The sequence below is a fragment of the Lycium barbarum genome, chromosome 1 (assembly GCF_019175385.1).
Source record: "Lycium barbarum isolate Lr01 chromosome 1, ASM1917538v2, whole genome shotgun sequence".
NCBI lineage: Eukaryota > Viridiplantae > Streptophyta > Magnoliopsida > Solanales > Solanaceae > Lycium > Lycium barbarum.
Genome location: NC_083337.1, coordinates 56573209 through 56594659, shown reverse-complemented (window position 1 = coordinate 56594659; position 21451 = coordinate 56573209). Strand labels below are relative to the sequence as shown.

The 21451-nt window shown below is 37.9% G+C and overlaps 1 protein-coding gene across 1 annotated transcript; it reads left to right on the top strand.

Annotated features, from left to right (window-relative positions):
- The first annotated feature begins 1335 nt into the window (after positions 1–1335).
- LOC132635573 (delta(12)-fatty-acid desaturase FAD2-like) lies at positions 1336–9756 on the top strand. The gene is made up of 2 exons (XM_060352012.1): positions 1336–1501; positions 8378–9756. The coding sequence occupies exon 2, from the start codon at positions 8389–8391 to the stop codon at positions 9541–9543; it is 1155 nt and encodes a 384-aa protein (XP_060207995.1). The 5' UTR covers positions 1336–1501; positions 8378–8388; the 3' UTR covers positions 9544–9756.
- Positions 9757–21451: the final 11695 nt, after the last annotated feature.

Below are 21451 nucleotides of genomic sequence, written 5' to 3'. Positions count from 1 at the left end.
AGGACTTGCGGTTGCTGCTGATTTGGTGAGCCCACACATTCATTCGTGGGACACTCTATTTATTTAATTCCATTTAATTATATTAGTTTTTGGGCTGCGTCCCGATGGGTTAGACATTATTCCTTATTCTTAGAAGCTCCTTAGTATACATTCGAATGTGGGTAGACGAAGAGTTGTTGTTTAACTCTTTTGGGCACACTATCATGTTTTGGTTGAATTGTTTAAATTATAAAGACTTTCGCTGATTTAATCCATATACTTATGATTTGTTTACCTTTATTTTATAAAATGTTGGAGGCGAATGTTGAACCTGGCGGGTTCAAGTGTTATTATTGTGTCGTTTAGGTTCTTCCGATGTTGTTCATGATGTCGGATGCTGGTCACGTCTAGGGTGAGTTTCGGGGCGTGACACTTTCATACCATGTTCCACATGACAAGATAGAAACAATTTGTAAAGCAAGCCAGGAATAGTTTTGATGTGGTTCCAACAATATTATATGACAACGATACAACTCTATCAAGAGATGGTGGCATAGGTGATCAACCAGTTCGTTCAAATGATGATTTGAAAGATTTGATCATAAAGGTACTGTCAACCTCAACATACAATAAGTTGATATTCAAGATCGTAGTATATCATCGTCAAGGATCAATCAATGCTTTAATCAAAGGGAGTAAAATACGCGCTGCAGTCTTTTTTCCTTACCAAGGTTTTGGCCCATTGGGTTTTCTTGGTAAGATTTTTACTGAGGCATCCGAAAATGCGTATTACCAGATATGTGTACTCTTTTTCCTTCATTAGGTTTTTTTCACTGGGTTTTTCCTAATAAGGTTTTAACGAGACACATTATCTATTAATAAACATCCAAGGGGGAGTGTTATAAACTATTTGTCTAGTTGTATTTTGGATGTATTATTAATGATTATACAACTTACACTTGCAAGTTGTATCTTAGTTGTACCAAATTATATCCATCAACTTGCACAAGTTGGATATTGTAGGTTGAGAGGCAAAGTTCTTCTATAAATAAAGAGCTTTGCCTTCTCATTTGTAATATCAAGAAAAGATGATGATATAATTCTTCTCTCCTCTCTACAAAGTTATTGGTTTGTTTTTCTTATTTATTTCCGATTATATATAGTTTCATAAATGAGGAAGTTAGTAAAAGAGGTTACTGCAAATATCCATTGAGGAGGAGAAAGCTGTCATTTCACTAAAAATATTTTTAGTAAGAAAAAGTCAATTATAGCCTACAAACTCTATACAAGGAGTGGGTGCTAGGAAAATCCCATGATCTCCTGTGAAAAATGGCAAGTGGATGGGCCCCATTATTTTTATTTTCATTTTTTGTGGAACTCCCACTCATTACGGAGGAGGGAAACTGAAAAAGCTTAAATAGCGATCTCTCCTCTCCTCTCATTCCTCAAATACATCAGAGAAAGCTCCGGCCTTTGGAGCCTCTGAAGAGCGAGAGAGAGAGAGGAATTAAAGTCGTGTCAGGTACTTTCCATATGTATATACATTCTTGATGGACTATATATATTATTTTCACTTTCTGTTTTTGGTGATCTTGATGCTTGTTTTCATTGTGAAAATTCATGAATCTGATGGCGGTATGTGATGTGTTTGCATAGGTATTAGTGAAAATCAGCTCTGGATCGGTTTTATATACTGCTAATTACATCCAATTTTTATATTTTTTCCCATCTGATTTGAATTTTGCATTTGGCACTTAAGAATTTGAGTCTTCATGGAAGGTAAGGACGTATTTGTAAAGGCTCTGTTTTGAATGCATTTTGTATTCAATAGCTATGGATCTATGGTGTCTAGTGCTTCTTATATCCATGCTTTATGATTCTTTTATATCATTTTTTATACATGCTTGCATTATCACACACATGTAGGCTCAAACCTGAAAGAATAAGGTATAAAAAAACCTTATACTCCTGTGTTCTTCTTCTATGCAATGATTCAATGTACTGATTGTCCGATTTGGATGGAACAAGATCTAGTGAGACACGTGTTTGTTTATGTTTATAGGATTTGAGATCTGTATTAATCTGTTTTAGCTTGGGTTATGTAAATAGAAAGTCTTTTTTTTTTTCCGAGTGGGTGAATATAAGGTGTGATTGTTTTCACCATGAGCCTTTACTGTTGAATTTGGGTATAGTTACTGTGTATCCTGGCCAGTGAAAGGGGAGCGAATCTCGACTTTATGAAGTGGTCCAGAATTGCTTACCCATGCTTAAAAGAATATTATTCCTACTCACAGATCTTGAAGGACACAACTTAAGTGACCCCACCCCCGTGGCCGAACCAACCACGGGTTCGCAGGTTCAGTGGAACCCGTGGTTTAACAGCGGCGAAATTAGAAATTTCGTTAAGGTGTTCAAAATTTAATACTCCCCCTTTCGCAATTTTAAGTGTTTTAGTTTAATCGGACACAAAATTTAAGTAATAAAAAAAAACTTTTGAATCTTGTGTTTTTAAATTAAAGATGTGTATAATTTACTAAATTGTCCTTTAAATTGTCAACTTACTAAATATATAAAGAGACTCTTTTTGAACGTACCAAACGAGAAAGTAAGACACTAAAATTAGGACAGATGGAGTAGCATGTACGTATAAAAAGTAGTTTTGATCTATAGATGCAATAGTAATTTTCTCTACACAAAATATAATCTTCTGATGAAGGTGTTCATCTAACCACCCTTCGATCTAAGTAGCTCCACCACTGTGCTTTGAGGCCAAACTCTCCACAGATATATATGTGCGGAAAGCAAAAATAGATAAAGTTAGACATGCGTTTCAGAACTTACTCTCGCAATTTAGATCCCACAATGCTTAAATTTTGGATCTGCAACTACCCCTCCCTCTTCCCAAACAAAGGGAAGAAGGCCTGAGCGACATAACTTCATTTTCTTGCTTGAGTCCTTATAGAGGTTCCTGTTTCCAAATTCAAGTGTATATTTGGTGAGCTCAGTTTGAGAAATTTCCCCTACTATGTTTAATCTTTGTTTTTATAAAACTAATTGCACTGTCAGGGCAGGGTCTAAATGGAACAGATCTCTGTTTTATTTGTTTAATAATCTGCTTTGCAGTTTGCCCATCTCAGATCTTGTCTAGTCACATGATAGACAGTATTACTTTGTAGGTCTGGTTAACTTCCAGGAGGACCAAATTGAGAGGCACTTCCTATTGTTAAGGGCAATTGTGCCATAATTATTGTTCTGTGATTATGGGCTGCTAATTGCCTAATAATTTTAGGTGGCCATAGAACCTAAAGTTCTCGTTCAGGGACGGGGGCGAGGGTTAGGAGGGGTAAGTGGGTTGAAGGAGCGTCTAGGTTGAGAGTAGGATCTTGGAACATTGGAACGTTAACGGGGAAGTCCATAGAGCTAGTTAAGATTCTTCAGAAGAGGAAGATTAATATAGCTTGTATCCAAGAGACCAAATGGGTAGGTCCTAAAGCTAAGGAGGTAGACGGGTATAAGTTGTGGTTCTCTGGTAGGTCGAAGTATAGAAATGGGGTGGGCATTTTAGTAGATAGTGAATTAAGGGATCAGGTGGTAGAGGTTAGGAGAGTCACTGATAGGATGATGTCGATTAAGGTGGTCGTTGAAGGACTCACTTTGAACATTATTAGTGTATATGCGCCGCAAACGGGCTTAGGCGACGAGGAGAAGAGGCGCTTTTGGGAGGATTTGGACGAATTAGTGGGAGGCATACCGCCTACTGAGAAGCTATTCGTGGGAGGTGATTTCAATGGACACATCGGACCTATTTCGGGAGGTTATGATGATGTGCATGGAGGCTTTGGCTTCGGGGACAGGAATGGAGGAGGAGTCTCACTTTTGGATTTTGCAAGAGCTTTTGGATTGGTGATAGCCAATTCGAGTTTCCCAAAGAAGGAGGAACACTTGGTAACCTTCCGTAGTTCGGTGGCTAAGACTCAAATTGACTTTTTACTCCTTAGGAAGGATGATAAAGGTCTGTGCAAGGATTGTAAGGTCATCCCGAGCGAATATCTTACAACCCGACATAAGCTCTTGGTGATGGATTTAGCAATCAAAATGACGAGGAAGAAGAGGGTCGTGGAGGACCGACCTAAGATCAGATGGGGGAGTTTGACCACTATTAGTGCCCTGGAGATGGGAGACAAATTGAAGGATATGGGGGCCTGGGATAGTAGTGGGGATGCGACCAGTATGTGGGATAAGACGGCTAATTGCATTAGGGTCGTAGCAAGGGAAGTGTTGGGGGTCTCGACAGGTAGTCGTGGTCAGCATCGAGGGGACTGGTGGTGGAATGGAGAAGTTCAAGGGAAGGTGGAAGCAAAGAAGGTGGCGTATGCGAAGTTGATAGAAAGCAAGGATGAGGTGGAGAAGTGGACGAATACAAAACTTTATAAGATGGCGAGGAAGGAGGCGAAGTTGGCGGTTTCGACGGCAAAAACGGCAGCTTTTGAACGCATGTATGCTGACCTAGAAGAGAAAGGAGGGGAACAGAAATTGTTCAGGCTAGCCAAGGCAAGGGAGAGAAAGGCACGTGATGTGGATCAAGTAAAATGCATCAAGGACGAGCATGGCAAAGTATTGCTAGAGGAAACTGTCATTAGACGGAGATGGCAGTCATACTTCTCCAAACTCTTGAATGAAGAAGGGGACAGAGACATTGTGTTGGGTGATTTAGAACATACAGAAAGGCGTCGCGACTTTGGCTATTGCAGGAGTATTAAGGTTGACGAGGTTAAGGGTGCTGTTCGTAGGATGCGCAGGGGAAGAGCAACCGGACCTGATGAGATTCCGGGGGAATTTTGGAAGAGCGCGGCCCCAGAAGGTTTGGAATGGCTGACTAGGTTGTTTAATGTCATCTTTAAGACGGCATTGATGCCCGAAGTATGGAGGGCGAGTGTAATGATCCCTCTATACAAGAATAAGGGAGATATCCAGAGTTGCAACAACTATAGAGGTATCAAGCTGCTAAGCCATACTATGAAAGTGTGGGAAAGGGTGGTGGAGATGAGGGTGAGGAGAGGTGTGTCTATTTCAGAAAACCAGTTCGGATTTATGCCGGGACGTTCAACTACAGAAGCCATCCATCTTATGAGAAGGTTGGTGGAGCAGTATAGGGAGAGGAAGAGGGACTTACACATGGTATTCATCGACCTAGAAAAGGCTTATGACAAAGTTCCAAGACAAATCCTATGGAAATGCTTGGAGGCTAAAAGTGTACCTGTGGCGTACATTAGGGTGATCAAGGACATGTATGAGGGAGCCAAAACCAGGGTGAGGACAGTAGGAGGAGACTCAGAGCACTTTCCAGTTGTGATGGGGTTGCATCAAGGATCAGCTCTTAGTCCGTTTTTATTTGCCTTGGTGATGGATGGATTGACACGGCAAATTCAAGGTGAGGTGCCATGGTGTATGCTTTTCGCGGACGACATAGTCCTGATTGACGAGACTCGTAGCGGAGTTAACGCTAAGCTGGAGTGTTGGAGACATACTCTGGAGTCTAAAGGGTTTACGCTGAGTAGGACCAAGACAGAGTACTTGGAGTGTAAGTTCAGTGAAGCAACTCAGCAGACTGACTTGGAAGTAAGGCTTGGTACCCAGGCCATCCAGAAGAAAAGTAGTTTCAAGTACCTTGGGTCTATTGTGCAAGGCAGCGGGGAGATTGACGATGATGTCACACATCGTATTGGGGCAGGGTGGATGAAATGGAGGCTTGCTTCCGGAGTGCTATGTGACAAAAAGGTGCCACCAAAACTTAAGGGCAAGTTCTACAAAGTGGTGGTTAGACCGACTATGCTGTATGGGGCGGAGTGTTGGCCAGTTAAGATCTCTCACGTTCAAAAGATGAAAGTTGCCGAGATGAGAATGTTGAGATGGATGTGTGGCCACACCAGGAGTGACAGGATTAGGAATGAGGATATTCGGGATAAGGTGGGGGTGGCCTCGGTGGAAGACAAGATGCGAGAAGCGAGATTGAGATGGTTTGGGCATGTGAAGAGGAGAGATACAGATGCCCCAGTGCGGAGGTGTGAGAGGTTGGCCATGGATGGTTTCAGACGAGGTAGGGGTAGGCCGAAGAAGTATTGGGGAGAGGTAATTAGACACGACATGACGCAATTACAGCTTACCGAGGACATGACCTTAGATAGGAGGGTTTGGAGGACCCAAATTAGGGTAGAAGGCTATTAGATAGTCTCGTTATCCGTTCTTATTAGTAGTCGCATTATTGCAATATAATTTCTTGTGCTCCGATTTCTGCTATTATCTGTTATTATGTGTTATTTCCTGTGCTTTGGTTATCCTGTGTCATCTGCTCTGATTTCTGCTATTATCGGTTATTTTCTGTGCTCTGATTATCCTGTATTATCTGTGTCGCTTGCATTATTTCATTTCCATATCGCTTTAAATCTCTTATCCGAATCTCTTAACCTTATCTAACCGTATCTGACTTCGTTTTATGCTTTTATTGAGTCGGGGGTCTTTCGGAAACAGCCGTCCTACCTTGGTAGGAGTCAGGTCTGCGTACACTCTACCCTCCCCAGACCCTACGATGTGGGATTTCACTGGGTTGTTGTTGTTGTTGTTGTTGTATAGAACTTTATTTTATACTTATCAAAAATAAATAAATCATTTTATGGTTTTAAGTAGAATATATTTGTGAACATACTGCGTATTGAATTTTAGATTTTCTCATGGCATGCTCAGTGGATCTGATGTGACCTTGTATAACATGTTCATTAAATTTTCTTGCATAAAATTGGCCAACTTATATTAAATTAGCTGGTACTTGGCTGCTTCTGCTTACCTCTGTCTATTCTCACCAGATTATGTGGTCCACCACTGTTTTTAATTTGTTTGTCTTGCTGAAGCTTTGTAGCTCACGATAGTTAATTACCGCCCACGTAGGTTCTTTATTTTCCTTGACTGATTAATTATTGTGAGGCGAGAAAGTATTTGATCCTTGTGCTTTACTCCCTCCGTCCATCTTTACTTGTACTTGTCCTGTATGGATTTACCACACCCCTTAAAGAGTCATAAATAGATTGATAATTTTACTATTATCACCTACCTCTGATAATAAGTTGTGCAGCGATACAGTTATTTGAAGTTTCCAACTCAATTATTAATAATAAGGATAAAATAGATATAAAATAATAAATTATCTTTTGGATTTCCCAACCGGACAAGTAAAAGACACATGTATTTTTAGTATACATGATAAGTAAAAATGGATGGAGGGAGTATTTAATTGATAAACTTGTCGTCTATGTAGTTTGCTCTCCAGAAAGTTTTGACCCGATTAATGCAGGCTTGCAAAACGAAGAAAAATATCCTATTCTTTTTTAAATAATGTTTCAGTTTATTACGTTGATATAATTAACCTACTCAAGAAGAAACCAAGTTGATGGATTATTTTCCTTCAAGCGGCTGTATTTGGTTGTTGAATGGGGAAAGAAGAATACAAAATTGTTCATTTAAATGAAACTTTGAATTACGTCTTCTGTAGCTCGGGTTGAAGTTCAAAGTAGTGAATAAGTTAAATACTGGCTGATTATAAGAACCATTCTCATTGATTAACAATCTTAAAATTTGACGCCTAAGGCTACTTGACAATATTAAGGAATACTTAATGCGTCACAAAGTCAAAAAAAGCAGTCTTGAAGGAGAAGTATCTTTAGCGTGAATAAGCTGTTTTTTACTCTGTTCTTTCTTATTTAATGTTTGCTGCTTGTCTCTTTCCTTGGTAGGAGTCAGGTCTGCGTACACTCTACCCTCCCCAGACCCTACGATGTGGGATTTCACTGGGTTGTTGTTGTTGTTGTTGTTGCTTGTCTCTTTCCTTATTGTCCATGCTCAAAGTCGGCTGTTATTCTTTTGTTTTGAATGAATCAACTTGCACGGTCAGCCATGACTGTTAGTTTTTTTTTTTTCCATTTGGGTTTAAGGGGGTGGGGAGTTCATTTTAACGAAGTTCGTCTTATTTATATGCAAGTTCTTGTAGTAGGTATCTGCCAGAGTTGGAGATATTAAGAGGTACCATCTCTTAATATCTTGACTTGATATTGCATACTGTTTTTTGTAGATATTGGGAGGTACCATCTCGTACAATTCATATGCATACTGCTTGTTGTAGCCTGATGAGTTCAATGCATATATTAACCTCTTTCTCAGAGTTGTTTCATTTGGGATGCCTGGTATCATCTACCTTTTACAATTTTTTTGTTAATGCACTTGTTCTTACTGACTTTGTTGTCTTTGAATTGATAATAGGGTAGTCCATGTCCTTAGATCTTGTACATCTTTAAATTTTGATACCTATTTATATGACCTTCCAAAACATGAAGAGTTTCTCTTATTGCAGGTTACTGAACAATGGGTGCAGGAGGTCGAATGTCGGCTCCCTCTGAGGGCAAGAAGTCCGAGTGTGATGTCCTCCAAAGAGTTCCCCATTCAAAACCACCCTTCACAGTCGGTGAGATCAAGAAAGCCATCCCACCCCATTGTTTCAAGCGATCTGTCCTACACTCTTTCTCCTACGTCTTTTATGACCTCACAATAGCCTTTCTCCTCTACTATGCTGCAACCAACTATTTCCATCTCCTGCCTTACAATCTCTGCTACGTAGCCTGGCCGCTTTACTGGATCTGCCAGGGATGTAATCTAACAGGAGTTTGGGTCATAGCCCACGAATGCGGTCACCATGCCTTCAGTGACTATCAATGGCTTGATGACACTGTTGGCCTTGTCCTACACTCTTCTCTCCTTGTCCCCTATTTCTCTTGGAAATATAGTCATCGTCGCCACCATTCCAATACTGGTTCATTGGATCGTGATGAAGTATTTGTACCAAAATTGAAGTCGGGTATGAAATGGTTCTCCACTTATCTCAACAACCCACCAGGCAGAATCCTTGTACTTGTTGTCCAGCTCACTCTAGGCTGGCCTCTATACCTCATGTTTAATGTTTCAGGGAGACCCTATGACCGGTTTGCTTGCCACTTTGATCCCAATAGCCCTATCTACACAGATCGTGAGCGCCTTCAGATCTTCGTATCAGATGCTGGTATATTTGCTGTACTCTATGGACTTTACAGCCTTGTGGCAGCAAAAGGACTTGCTTGGGTTGCCTGTTTTTATGGATGTCCATTGCTCATTGTCAACGGATTCCTCGTATTGATCACATATTTGCAGCACACACACCCTTCATTGCCTCATTATGACTCCTCCGAATGGGACTGGTTGAGGGGTGCTCTTGCCACTGTTGACAGAGACTACGGCATTCTCAACAAGGTATTCCATAACATTACGGACACTCATGTGGCACACCATCTCTTCTCAACCATGCCACACTATCACGCAATGGAGGCTACAAAGGCTATAAAACCAATATTAGGCGAGTACTATCAATTTGATGGGACGTCGGTTTGGAAGGCCATGTATAGAGAAGCAAAAGAATGTGTTTACGTTGAGCGAGATGAAGGTGACCAGAACAAGGGAGTCTTTTGGTATAAAAACAAGCTTCATTAGACTTTGCTTGAATGTAATACCATGGCAATTAAGAGGCTGGCAAGTTTTAAGTTAAATCCCCTGCTAGAAGGGCTTTGCTTCCTTTCGTGGAATTTAGGCTTGTTTTTGTAGTGGATTCCAGTTTTCGTAAAAGTAATTCCGTTATTGCACTGTATTTAGAGAACTGTGAATGCTGCTTTATTATCACAAGTCACAAAGATTTGCCTAACATAATTTGAGACTCGATTTTAGTTCGCTGATTATAAAGTTAGAGAGGCTTGTAGACCCTGATGCATTTGCATTCTGAACTACAAACAGAACTACTTCTAAACATAGTTTGTTCATTAAAAACCAAAAAGAGATTGGGTTCTGTGTCAAACTTCTTGATATATTTTTCTTATTTCTTACGCATGATTAACTAGAAATTTTTTGTATAGCTAAAGCCTAAAGGTATCTGTTTATCCTAAATTTGGATAATCAATTAAATTTATGAGTGAGGTATAAGATATGTGGTTGAACTTTAATCTATTCTTGATTGAGAAAAAATGGTTTAAGATGAGCTATGTAATCTGAATAGTGATGATGGCTTGTAATAATGCGTGTATTAAATAATATATGATATTGCTTTATTGAACAAATCTAAGAATCACACAATGAATCTGGACCCAAATCAGATAATAAGTAGGAGAATGTTATATTTTGCTATTACAATATGTTCTAGATCTGAGGAGCCAACCCCTAAAAGTAGGGTAATGACCTCTATTTATAGTTTTGCCTCATGGACTTCATACAACATAAGACCCTAAAGAATAAAGAATAACCCTAAAATGGATAAGGTTGGTCGTACGGTCTGACACCCGTACGATTGGCAGCACAATGTGGCAGAACGGTATTGACGCGTGACAATTGTGTAACGGAACACCCGGACCAACGGCCACGATCAAACGGACCAACGACCACGACCAACTCGGCTATGGAGAAGCCGGACCAAATGATTTTCTTCCCCTTCTTCGGTTCAAGCACTCCTCCGGTCCAGAAAGAAGGTCTTCGTGCACGTGCTTGTCCCTTTCTTCCCTCGGTCCCCGATCTTACCGGTTTAACATATATCCGATTTTTACCGTATACAGTATCATCTCTTCATTGTGTATGCTTCAAACTTATTTCGTACGTTCCTCTTTTGGATATAATTAAGTTTTTTATTTGGTTAATCCATAGTTTATCTTCCATAACATTCAAATCCACCAGAACACCATGTCTTATGTATATAACAATAGAAGAAAAAAAAAAGACAGAATCTGAAATAGAAGTGCTGGTATTCAAATCCACCAGAACACCATGCCTTACAATAGAAGAAATAAACAAGAAGATAGAATCTGAAATAGAAGTGCTGGTATTCAAATCCACCAGAACACCATGCCTTATAACAATAGAAGATAAAAAGAAGAAGATAGAATCTGAAATAAAAGTGCTATTCAAATCCACCAGAACACCATGCCTTGTAACAATAGAAGAAAAGGAAGAAGATAGAATCTGAAATAAAAGTGCACGCATATGGAACTACGTATAGATAATCTATCTATCTTCTATACTATATTAAAAGCATGAACTCCCTAACTTGAAAGTTAAATTACGTAAATACCCTTATCCTATTTACTTTGAAAAAAAAAGAAAAAAAGAAAAAACCTACATATACATGCTACACGGCACTGGCGACTGCTTGAAGAGACCCCTCGCTACAAAAGTTCTGCTACAGACACCATTACACCAACGATCACCTTCCGAAGCCTCTCCTTCAAAGGTAATGACCAGATTTAAATTCGATTTAAAACCTTGGCCCTCATCCATTTAAATTCTTTTGGGCAACGTTATTTTGTCACTCTTCCCTTAACATTTGTCCTCTTTAAATGTGTGTTTACATTCCTCATATCCTAATTTTCTTTTGTTAGGCTATTTTTCGGTGACATGCTATCGAGAGAAGAAGTGATAAGGTTATTAATGCATGCCACAACAAGCAGGCGCTTATCGCCTGCCAGGTCCGTTATCTTCTAATTTTTAATCAATGGGTACATGCATTATTTTTTTGCTTAATTAATTGAAGAAGATTTACGTTACTTGTCATGCCCGGGTAATTCATGTATTATTCTATAATTCACTAATTTTGCTAATTAATTACCTTGATTAGTTAAAAGGGATTTGTGTTACTTGTAATGCTGTGGAATCGTTTGTGTTGTTCATGTAATTGATAATTGATGACCATTCGTAAGGAATTAAAGAAGAATTTTGTTCTTGCGCTGCCAAATAATTTCTGTGGTGTTCTCTAATTTTCTTACTTTGATGTACTTAATCATATAGTGAAGTGATGTTGGAAGATGCTAGAAGAGCATTCCTTGCCTCCTTGGTATACAATCGAAATACCAAGATTCTATTTATATTACTTTTTTGAATTTCTTGGTATTCTTTTTGTTTTTAGGTAGTTTTAACATTTTATTATCATTATTTCCAATTTAGCGTGTAGGATAATTTTTGCACTAATTATATGTAAACAACAATCTTTATTCAAAGCCTTAAATTCTGATGGTGAAAATTTTGCAAAAAATAAATATGGTAGAAAAATATTTTGATGAATATTGTTGTGACAAATATCTTATCATTAAAAAATCAAATTAATAGTAGTTGTCACCCAGTTGATAAAGATATTAGTCACAAACAAGATATAATTTTAAAATGGTTACTAACGTCAAACTTTAATGTGTTCACAATACTTTTATTATATGAAATTTTGCACTACCATAGATTGACGCTGAAAAAAAGAGTGAAATTTCGTATAAATTTATGATAATTTTGTATTGATTATATTGCTTATGTCATAATGATTTAGAACTCAAGGGTGAAGTTGTTCTGATAGTTGTATTATGACGATTCAAATTTTAAACCCTATATGATTTATTTTGTGTATAAAAATTATTCCATGTCTAAAGTGAAAAGTGATAACGCAAGACACGAATGAAGCGTTCACATTAGTGAAAGTATGCACAATTAATGGGAAGACAAAATCAGCAGATATGCATTTCCAAATAAAGCGAAACAATAACTAAATAGACAAAAAAATGAAAAGATTACAAATATGTAGAATATTTATTGTTCAATGTGAGTCCTTGGATCGCTTTGTCGTAAAATGTTTGTCATTTTTTTTAAAAAAACTTGACTCTTTTAGTCAATATTTTATATATGGGGAGACTATTTTACTCGGTAATAGAATTATTGTTTAACTTAAGTTAATCATATACTTGCAATGTTTGGTGTTAGATTGGAATGAACTTTCATTATTATTGCCGTTTTTCTTACAAATTTAATATTGCATCAAAAATAAATTTGATTTGAACTCTAATAGCAAGTTGATTTGATTACTCTACTTCAGCATTTTTCTAATAAGAATTATTATGACATACTAACTAAAATACTTGCGGGCAAAGTAAGATGTTAAATTTTCTCCTATTAATTTGTGGGCATGCATTAAATTATGTGTTAGTACCTCCCAAATCAAAAGTTACTTAATTACATATGATGTGACTAACTATTTGATTGTTTATCTTTGCCGGTTCAAGTTCAGCAATATCCAAATAGTTTGAGCTTTAATTACCGAGTCATCGACCTAATGATCATATTCATTATTTTCAAGAAATTGTATTTTATCTTTTATTTTTTTTATTGTTACTTAATATATGTTTAATTAATAATCTTCTATGGTTAATCATAATTTTGAACTAAATGAAATGGAATACACGTGCAGCGCACGTGCCGAGAAACTAGTACTATATTAAAAGCACGAAGGGCTTTAAAAATATTGATTGAACTTTTTGCCCTTTATTAAAAGACTCTACAATAGACAAAATAGTCATTTACTATTTTTCTCAAATTATTATTTATTTATACATTTAATTATATCCCTAAAATTTAGTGTTTCTTTCCATATCTTTCAGGTTAATGTTACACCCCGTAGTTTTGTACGTGGAAATTTATAAGTATTGGACGTTCTAAGTATGGATACTGGAGTTCCCTTCAAGGATATATGATATTATACGAACTAATTCTATGGTCATGACTGTTTACATTCATATAATAAGCTATAGGAAACTCCGGGACCAAGCAAATCGAAGAAAATACATTTGTCGAAAATTTGAAAAAAGTTGACCGAATTTTGGGTCAACTTTGGAGGGGTATATCTCCTAGTATATTAAGAGTTTCAAGGTGTTTCAAAAGCCTAAAATGAAGTTCGTCGAGTCTAATTTTCAACCCAACAAACTGCTCGGCGATAGGGCATCGGAGTAGAGAATTATGGACGTTACAAGTTCGGCTGACAAAGCAGAAACGCGTGCTACAATAACTGCTACAGTACCGACCTACTACAGTACTGCTACAGTGATCCGACCCGAATTTGAACCAATATAAAAGGGGCTTGCCCCTCTTTTTTCAGCCAAAATTTCGTCCAAACAACTCCAAAATCCTCTAGAAAGTTCCCCAACTCTCAAACCCAAATTTCAAGCCTAAATAAGCTATAATTCCCGAATTCCAGTTCAGGCAACGTATAGTTGTGAGTATAGAATCATATAGCGACGAGTGTGGTTCAAGTTTAAGGTGAAAAAAGTGAAGATATGGCGATATTATCAGGAGTAAGGTATGAATCTCCTATTATTAATGTTAATTTTGGTTTATTTATGAGATAAAACTGTCAAATAGCCGTATAATAGTTTTGTTGGTAGAAATATGGGATAAACCCCATATGGGATGTTTATGGAGTATTTTGGTGTTGAGAGTATTATGATTAATGTTGGCATTGATGTTGTTGTTGTTGGTTGCTGAATTACGATTTTGGGCTAGACATGTAAACAGGGGAGATGCTGCCGAAATTTCGGCAGATTCTAGAAAGATTTATTTGAAGGACTAAGACAAGTGTTGAGTAGTTAAAGTTAAGGCGACCAAGAAGGTATGTTAAGGCTCGTCCTTTCTTTCAAAGGCATGATTCCTAAGTTATGATCCCATAAATGTTTTCATAACCTCCTTGTTTTCAAAAGCTAGAAGTTCATGACTCTTAAAGCTTCTTATGATGTTAAATGAAATATGTTCTATGATGATTGTGACAATGATGATGATTCTCCTCTAGCAACTCCGAAGCTATGATTTGAGAGCATTATGAGATCATTGAGCCATTCCATGAATCCCTTGATTTTACTTATTATTGATGGTCTCACCTCATGTTACTCGTTCCTTCGAGGTGAGATATAGCGAAGATAATGATTCTATTTCCAGTGTTGTCTAAGTTCATTATTCTCGAGACTCCCGTGACATTATCGATTTCATCTTACGATGGATGATTCTTCAAGGAATGATATAGTGACAATAGTAATGCTAATGATGATGTTGATTTCATTTATATAATTTTATATGTGTGTATGTATGTATGCATTGCATCCCACTGATCAGCTGGAGATAATACCGTGCTTATATGGCCGGGCAAGATAACACCGCGCCTATATGGCCGGGCAAGATAACACCCGCCTATATGGCCGGGCAAGATAACACCGCGTCTATATAGCCGGGCAAGACAACACCGTGCCTTAATAGTCGGGCAAGATGCTATATATATTACCGTGCCTTAATGGTCGGGCAAGACGCTATATATATTACCGCGCCTATATGACCGGGCAAGATAACACCGAGTCCCGAAAGGGTCGGGTACGGATATGACAGATGTATGTATAGTAAGTGTATGTGAATGCATATGTATGTATGGATGTGTATGAAATGTTTTCCTGTAGACGAGTAGTTTACATGACAGAGATCTTAAGAGGAATACGAGGTATAATTACTTACTTTACCTTATGTTATCTTCATTCTGATATCATACTACTATTCATGCCTTACATACTCAATACATTGTTCGTACTGACGTCCCTTCTTGTGGACGCTACGTTCATGCCCGCAGGTGTGGATAGACGAGACGAGGATCTTTCATCGTAGGCTACCTTCAGGTACCAGTGTTGATTGGTGAGCTCCACTTCTTCCTGGAGCATTGCCGAGTCCGAGTTGCATATGTTTTTTTTGTGACAAGAGGGTATGCCGGGGGCTTTGTCCTGACTTATATACTTCAGTCATGTTCATAGAGGCTTTGCAGACAATTCCTATGTACAGCTTAGTCATAGTGTGACAGTAGTAATGTCGGCATCATGGGTCCATTGTACATATATTTATGCATGATATTATGTTCATATTGTTATATCCCGTATTTGATACATTCGGACATTTTAAGAAAGTCGTGGTAAGTTAAGGGGATGACCATTTTCCAAATTTATTTTAATGTACAAGTTGGTTATGAATGCCATTTATGAATATTACTAGTATGGAAATATTGAGAAGAGACTAAGGGCAAAAAGGAAAATTCACAAAACAGTACATGGTAATATTGTGGAAGGCTAGGGGCAAAATGGAGATTTCACAAATATTCAAGAAAATTCTTGAAATTTCTAAGATGGTCGTGTGGCATGGATGGTATATGTCCACAATTTTATTAAATGGGGGGCTAATTATGAATAATAAAAATACATGGGCCAAAGCTTCCTTAAGAAGACACTTAGTCTTCTTTGACCATTTTAGGAAAATTCAAGAAAAAAGAAGAAAAGTCTAGAAAAAAAAAAAAGATGACCAAAATAAGTCATCTTTTCCTAGAAATTTAAGAAATTTCTAGAGAGAGAGGGCATGTGCCCCTCACATGACTTGGAAGAGACATATATATATATATATATATATATATATATATATATATATATATATATATATATATATATATATATATATATATATATATATATATATAAGTGAGAAGTCTTCATTTTAGTTCAAGAGAGTTGGAGAAGGAGAAAACAAAGAAAGAGGAAGAGCAATATAAAGGGGCCATTCGGCCAAGCTTGTAGAGCAAGAGGCCTTGAGAAAAAATTTGTTCAAAAATTATTTTTCTACCAATTGGAAGGTCTCTAGCAAAGTGGAGTACTTATTGGAGTAAGATAAACACTTATTCTTGCAATTCACAATTTTAGCTAAGAAGGAAGATGAGTGGAAAAGGTAAGAATTCAACTTCCATTTTCATATGTTATGCATGATTTGTATATGTTGTGAAATGTGGAAATGGATGAAATTCATGAATTCATGGTGTTGGTGTTTGGCCGAATAGGGTGGGTGGTGTAGAAAAGATGAAATGATTTTATTTAAGTAGTTTGATTGATGTGTTGTGGATGCCATAATGTAAAAATGAATGAAAACCACGAATTGGGAATGTTGAAATTGGGCCGTGTAGGGGGTGGTCATGTTGGAATGATGAACTAATTTTATTTAATATTTTTGGTTGTTGTTGTTGTGTGGATTCTATGATGAAAATGAAGGTTTAATGATTTAAATTGAAGTTGGAATTGTTTGTAGGTTGTTGGAGAAGATAATGTAATTTTCATATAGTTCTTGTAATATTGTGGTTAATGTTGTCAATGTGTGGGATGTTGATGTAGTTTATAAATTTGGAAGAAAGAAATGTGTTGCCATTGTTCTTGTTGAGTTTGGAAGATTGTAAGTTGGGTTGTTGTAATTAAATTTGGAAGAAGGAATTAAGTTGTTATTGTTCTTGTTGAAATTGGAAAGTGTTGGACGAAGTAGTATGTTGATTGAATCGTTTTTGAAAGCTATGTGAATTGAATTGAATTGAATTGAAAATAAAAAGAATGTTGTTGAATTGTATGACAAAGGTTGTCATTGTTAGAATGTGTCTTGAATGGGTTGCTGATGTATTGGCAAGATTGTTGGTATTGTTGATTGATGATTTGAGCCGAGTTAGATTCTCGGGGGTGGTATGTTTACAGGGGAGATGCTGCCGAAATTTCGGCAGGTCATAAGTGAATTTAATTAAAGGACTAAGACAAGTGTATGTGACAATGATCTAATGATTGCGTCAACTTTCTTGAATGTAGACTAACAAGTTGGACGAATAAGCGTAGCTAGTAAGGCGCGACACAGGTATGTAAGGCTCGTCTCTTTTCTTTCAAAGGCATGATCCCCACGTTATAATGTCTTAAATGTTTTTACATCTTCCTAGCTTGCAATAGTTAGAAGTCTATGACTCCAAGGTATAAGTCTTTTCCTAATAGTTCATAACTGTTTTTTTTAAATGCCCATATTTTCCAAAAACCAAGTTTTAAGAGGTTGAAAGCTTTTGTGACTAAAACGACGAATATGATTTTATAATGACCACGATGACGTCAAATATGAGAAAATGTTCATGACGAATATGTCGGGGATATGTTCCTACCATGAATATGAAAATATGAATATGTTAAGCTATTTCTTGATTTCTCAACTCTATTTATGGATAATGGCTATTTTAAAGATTTCAAGTATATGAAACGATGTCTTATGATCCTGTTCTATGTTTCCGCATGATGTTACTCTCCATTGATAGTCTTGCCTTATATTAATTGTCCCTTCAAGGTAAGACACGACGCCCACGGTTATTCCATAATATAATCGGAGGTTACCGACCTTACGTCACTCCGATGGATACATGACTTTCTTTGGGCTCTCCTGCATGCTGCTATATGATATATGTATATGTATATGTATATGGGGAAGATGGGGAAAAGGGCAGAGCGCTATAGACGCTATCCACCTGATCAGTTGGCACTGTATGACATGATATCGTCCCGGACGCGGGATGCCCGGACGCGGGATGCCCGGACGCGGGATGCCCGGACGCGGACCATATGTGGGGGAGCCGACGTATTTCGGCGCTATGATATGATATGATATGTTTTCAAAAGTAAAGATATGATATGATATGTTTTCAAAAGTAAAGATATGATATGATATGTTTTCAAAAGTAAAGATATGATATGATATGTTCTCAAAGGAAAAGATAAGCATGCATGGCATCCGCCCTCAGAGGCACTCACATGTACAGGTTATTCCCTTATCTTAGATATGTTCTATGTTTCCATACAGTTAATATTCATATATTCATCTCTTACTATGTTTCTATTCATGCCTTACATACTCAGTACATTGCTCGTACTGACCCCTTTTCTTCGGGGGCTGCGTTTCATGCCGGGCAGGTACACCCAGATGAGCTGAAGCTAGCATAGAAGATGTTCCAGCGGAGTTGGTAGGCTCCACTTGTCCTGGAGTGCTGCCGAGTCAGAGTATATGTGCTATGACGCTTTGTTCGAAGTTAGAGACTTTGCAGACAGAGTCGTGGGTATCGGGAGTCAGTCTGTCAGCGGCTCCATCAGCCGATGTGTCAGTTTGTATTATGATATAAGTTTTACACAGTTACGAATTTTATTTGATTTGAAAGCAACAAAAGAATATTTCAGTAAGCTTTATTATGCATACTTGATTTAGAGGTTCAAAAATATTTTTTAAGTATGTGATAAGAGTCAGTGGGTTCGCTCGGCCCTAAGTAAGGGTCTGGTGCCCATCACACCCTAGTAAAGTCGGGGTGTGACACATATTTAGCCTCTTGATCATATTGTTTCCATTTGAGACACGAAGGATGTAGGTTATAAGTTGGTTTTGTTACACCTCGGAAAATGTTCCGTTGGCACGCAAGTAAACGAACTAGTGAGGAATGGCATTTGATGACCCTAGTTGAGATTCTAAAGATGTTAGAGATGAGGGAAGAGGTTTTCCAAGAGAAGGCAAAAGTATTTGATAAGTATCGGAAAGGGATTACGAGCAACGAGTTGGCCAGGACTTAGTGATGTCTTGGAGAAGAGTTATAACGTCCCTTAGATTGGTATTGAAGTGTTGAACAAGTGTTAAGAAGGTTCCGCAAGGATCGGAGATCAAACGAAGTGATGAGAATAAGTTCAGTGAACTGATGAGTTTTACGGCTAATTATACGAACCGTATAATGTTTTACGGACCGTATAATGGACCGTAAAACCATCACAGTGGAGGTTGGTTGCTGGTGGAATTTTACGGTCAGTTATACGGACCGTATAAATTTATACGGACCGTATAACGGACCGTCAAATGGTCACAGTGAAGGGCTGCAGGAAGACCTATTACACGGTCTATTATACGGACCGTATAACCATTATACGGACCGTATAATGGAACCCAACAGATCAGTGAAATGTTATTAAATAAAGGACCAAGTTCATGAAATCATTTCAACATTTCCTTCCTCTCTCTAAAACATCTCTCTACATTTATTATACAAGTTTTCAAGGATTATAAGCCATCAACAACATTAAATAAGTGAATCAAGAGTAAGAACCCATCAAGGATCATCTAAAGTCAAGAAATCCAAATGGAGAAAAGCTAGGGTTTTACTCAAAGTGGAATATTTTCAACTAAGGCTCGTCCCTACAACATCTAAGGTAAGATTCATGCTATTTATATGTTGTTTAAGGTATTGGAGAGTCAAAATACATGGATTGTAGAAAATATGGTAAAATGGGTCATGAATGATGAATAGTGACATTTTGAGGATTAGTTTGAGTTTAATCATGAATGTTGTTGTGTCGTGATATGAATGTGTTATAAATGGTATTAAGATCATGAACTAGATACTTTAGGCGAATGGACGAAGCTGAGTGTTATGACCTTGAATATGGGTAAATTAGAAGCAAATTGAGAAACCTAGACAATGTGGATAATGTGGATGACTAATGGCCATTGTTATGATATTAATGAAGGTAGAAACGCTAACATTGGAAGGGAGCGTGCAAGTGTATAATAGTCTGACGAGAAGGTATGTAAGGCTAACCCTTCTTTCATAAGGCATATTCTTGGCCAAATTCCTAATTCCTCTATATGAGTATGTTGTCTTCACATGGTTGATATTCCGAGCTCATAAGCCCACGATCCTTGATATGTGCTACGATTGTACTACGCTCCTCACATGACAAGTAGGCCTATAATGTAGACGTAACGATAATGATAATGATGCTAAAGGTGCCTATGGGCTATTATATGTATGTGTGCCTATGAAGGGCTATACTGAGACCCCGAGCTTATAACGCCGGGTAGAATATATGTATATGAATATGTATAAAGTATGTATATGATTACGTAACGCGTGCACACCTCTGCAGATGGTACGAATAACCCTGATGCCTTGGTAGGGCCAGGTATGTATGACCTTGAGCCTTGGTTGGCCAAGTATGTATGAAACACCGAACCTTCATGGTCGGGCAAGTTATGTATATGTATGTATATATGTGAGTACGTTATGTATATGAGATGTAAATGATTATGAGAGTAATTACGTACGGATGTGGATGTATGTATACGGATACGCAGTAGAAATGGAATGGCCCTATGGAAAGCAAGTAAGTGCCATGATGATGATATTGTTGTCTCCCCTCTTATGTTACTGCCTAAGTTGTCTATTATGCTTCTATATTGATGTTGATCATGCTTTACATACTCAGTACATTCTTCGTACTGACGTCCTTTTGTTTGTGGACGCTGCGTCATGCCCGCAGGTGCACAGGGAGACAGACTGGACTCATAGTTGTTTATTCAGAGATTGCATAGCAGAGCTCCATCTCATTCGGAGCCATAGATTTTGGGTACTTATTCTTTTGTGTACATAGTTATGGGCATAGCGGGGTCCTGTCCCGCTCATGTGATATGTTATACACTTAGAGGCTCGTAGTCACGTGTATGTGGTTAGTTATGTCTGGCCTTGTCGGCCTATATTTTGTATATCATTTTGTTGGCCTCGTCGGCCCATGTACATTGTTGTGGCATAGCTGCCTATGATGATTAAAGATGTTGTCGTCCAATGGGACTAGTATGATTGATGCTTAGAGATGTTTGATTAATGATGTGGATCACCTAGATGCAAGCATAAGTATAAGTTAAAGGGTGCCCGGGTGGACTA

Excerpts from the sequence above, each read along its gene's own strand:
- LOC132635573 (XM_060352012.1), top strand. The coding sequence starts at position 8,389 with ATGGGTGCAGGAGGTCGAATGTCGGCTCCCTCTGAGGGCAAGAAGTCC.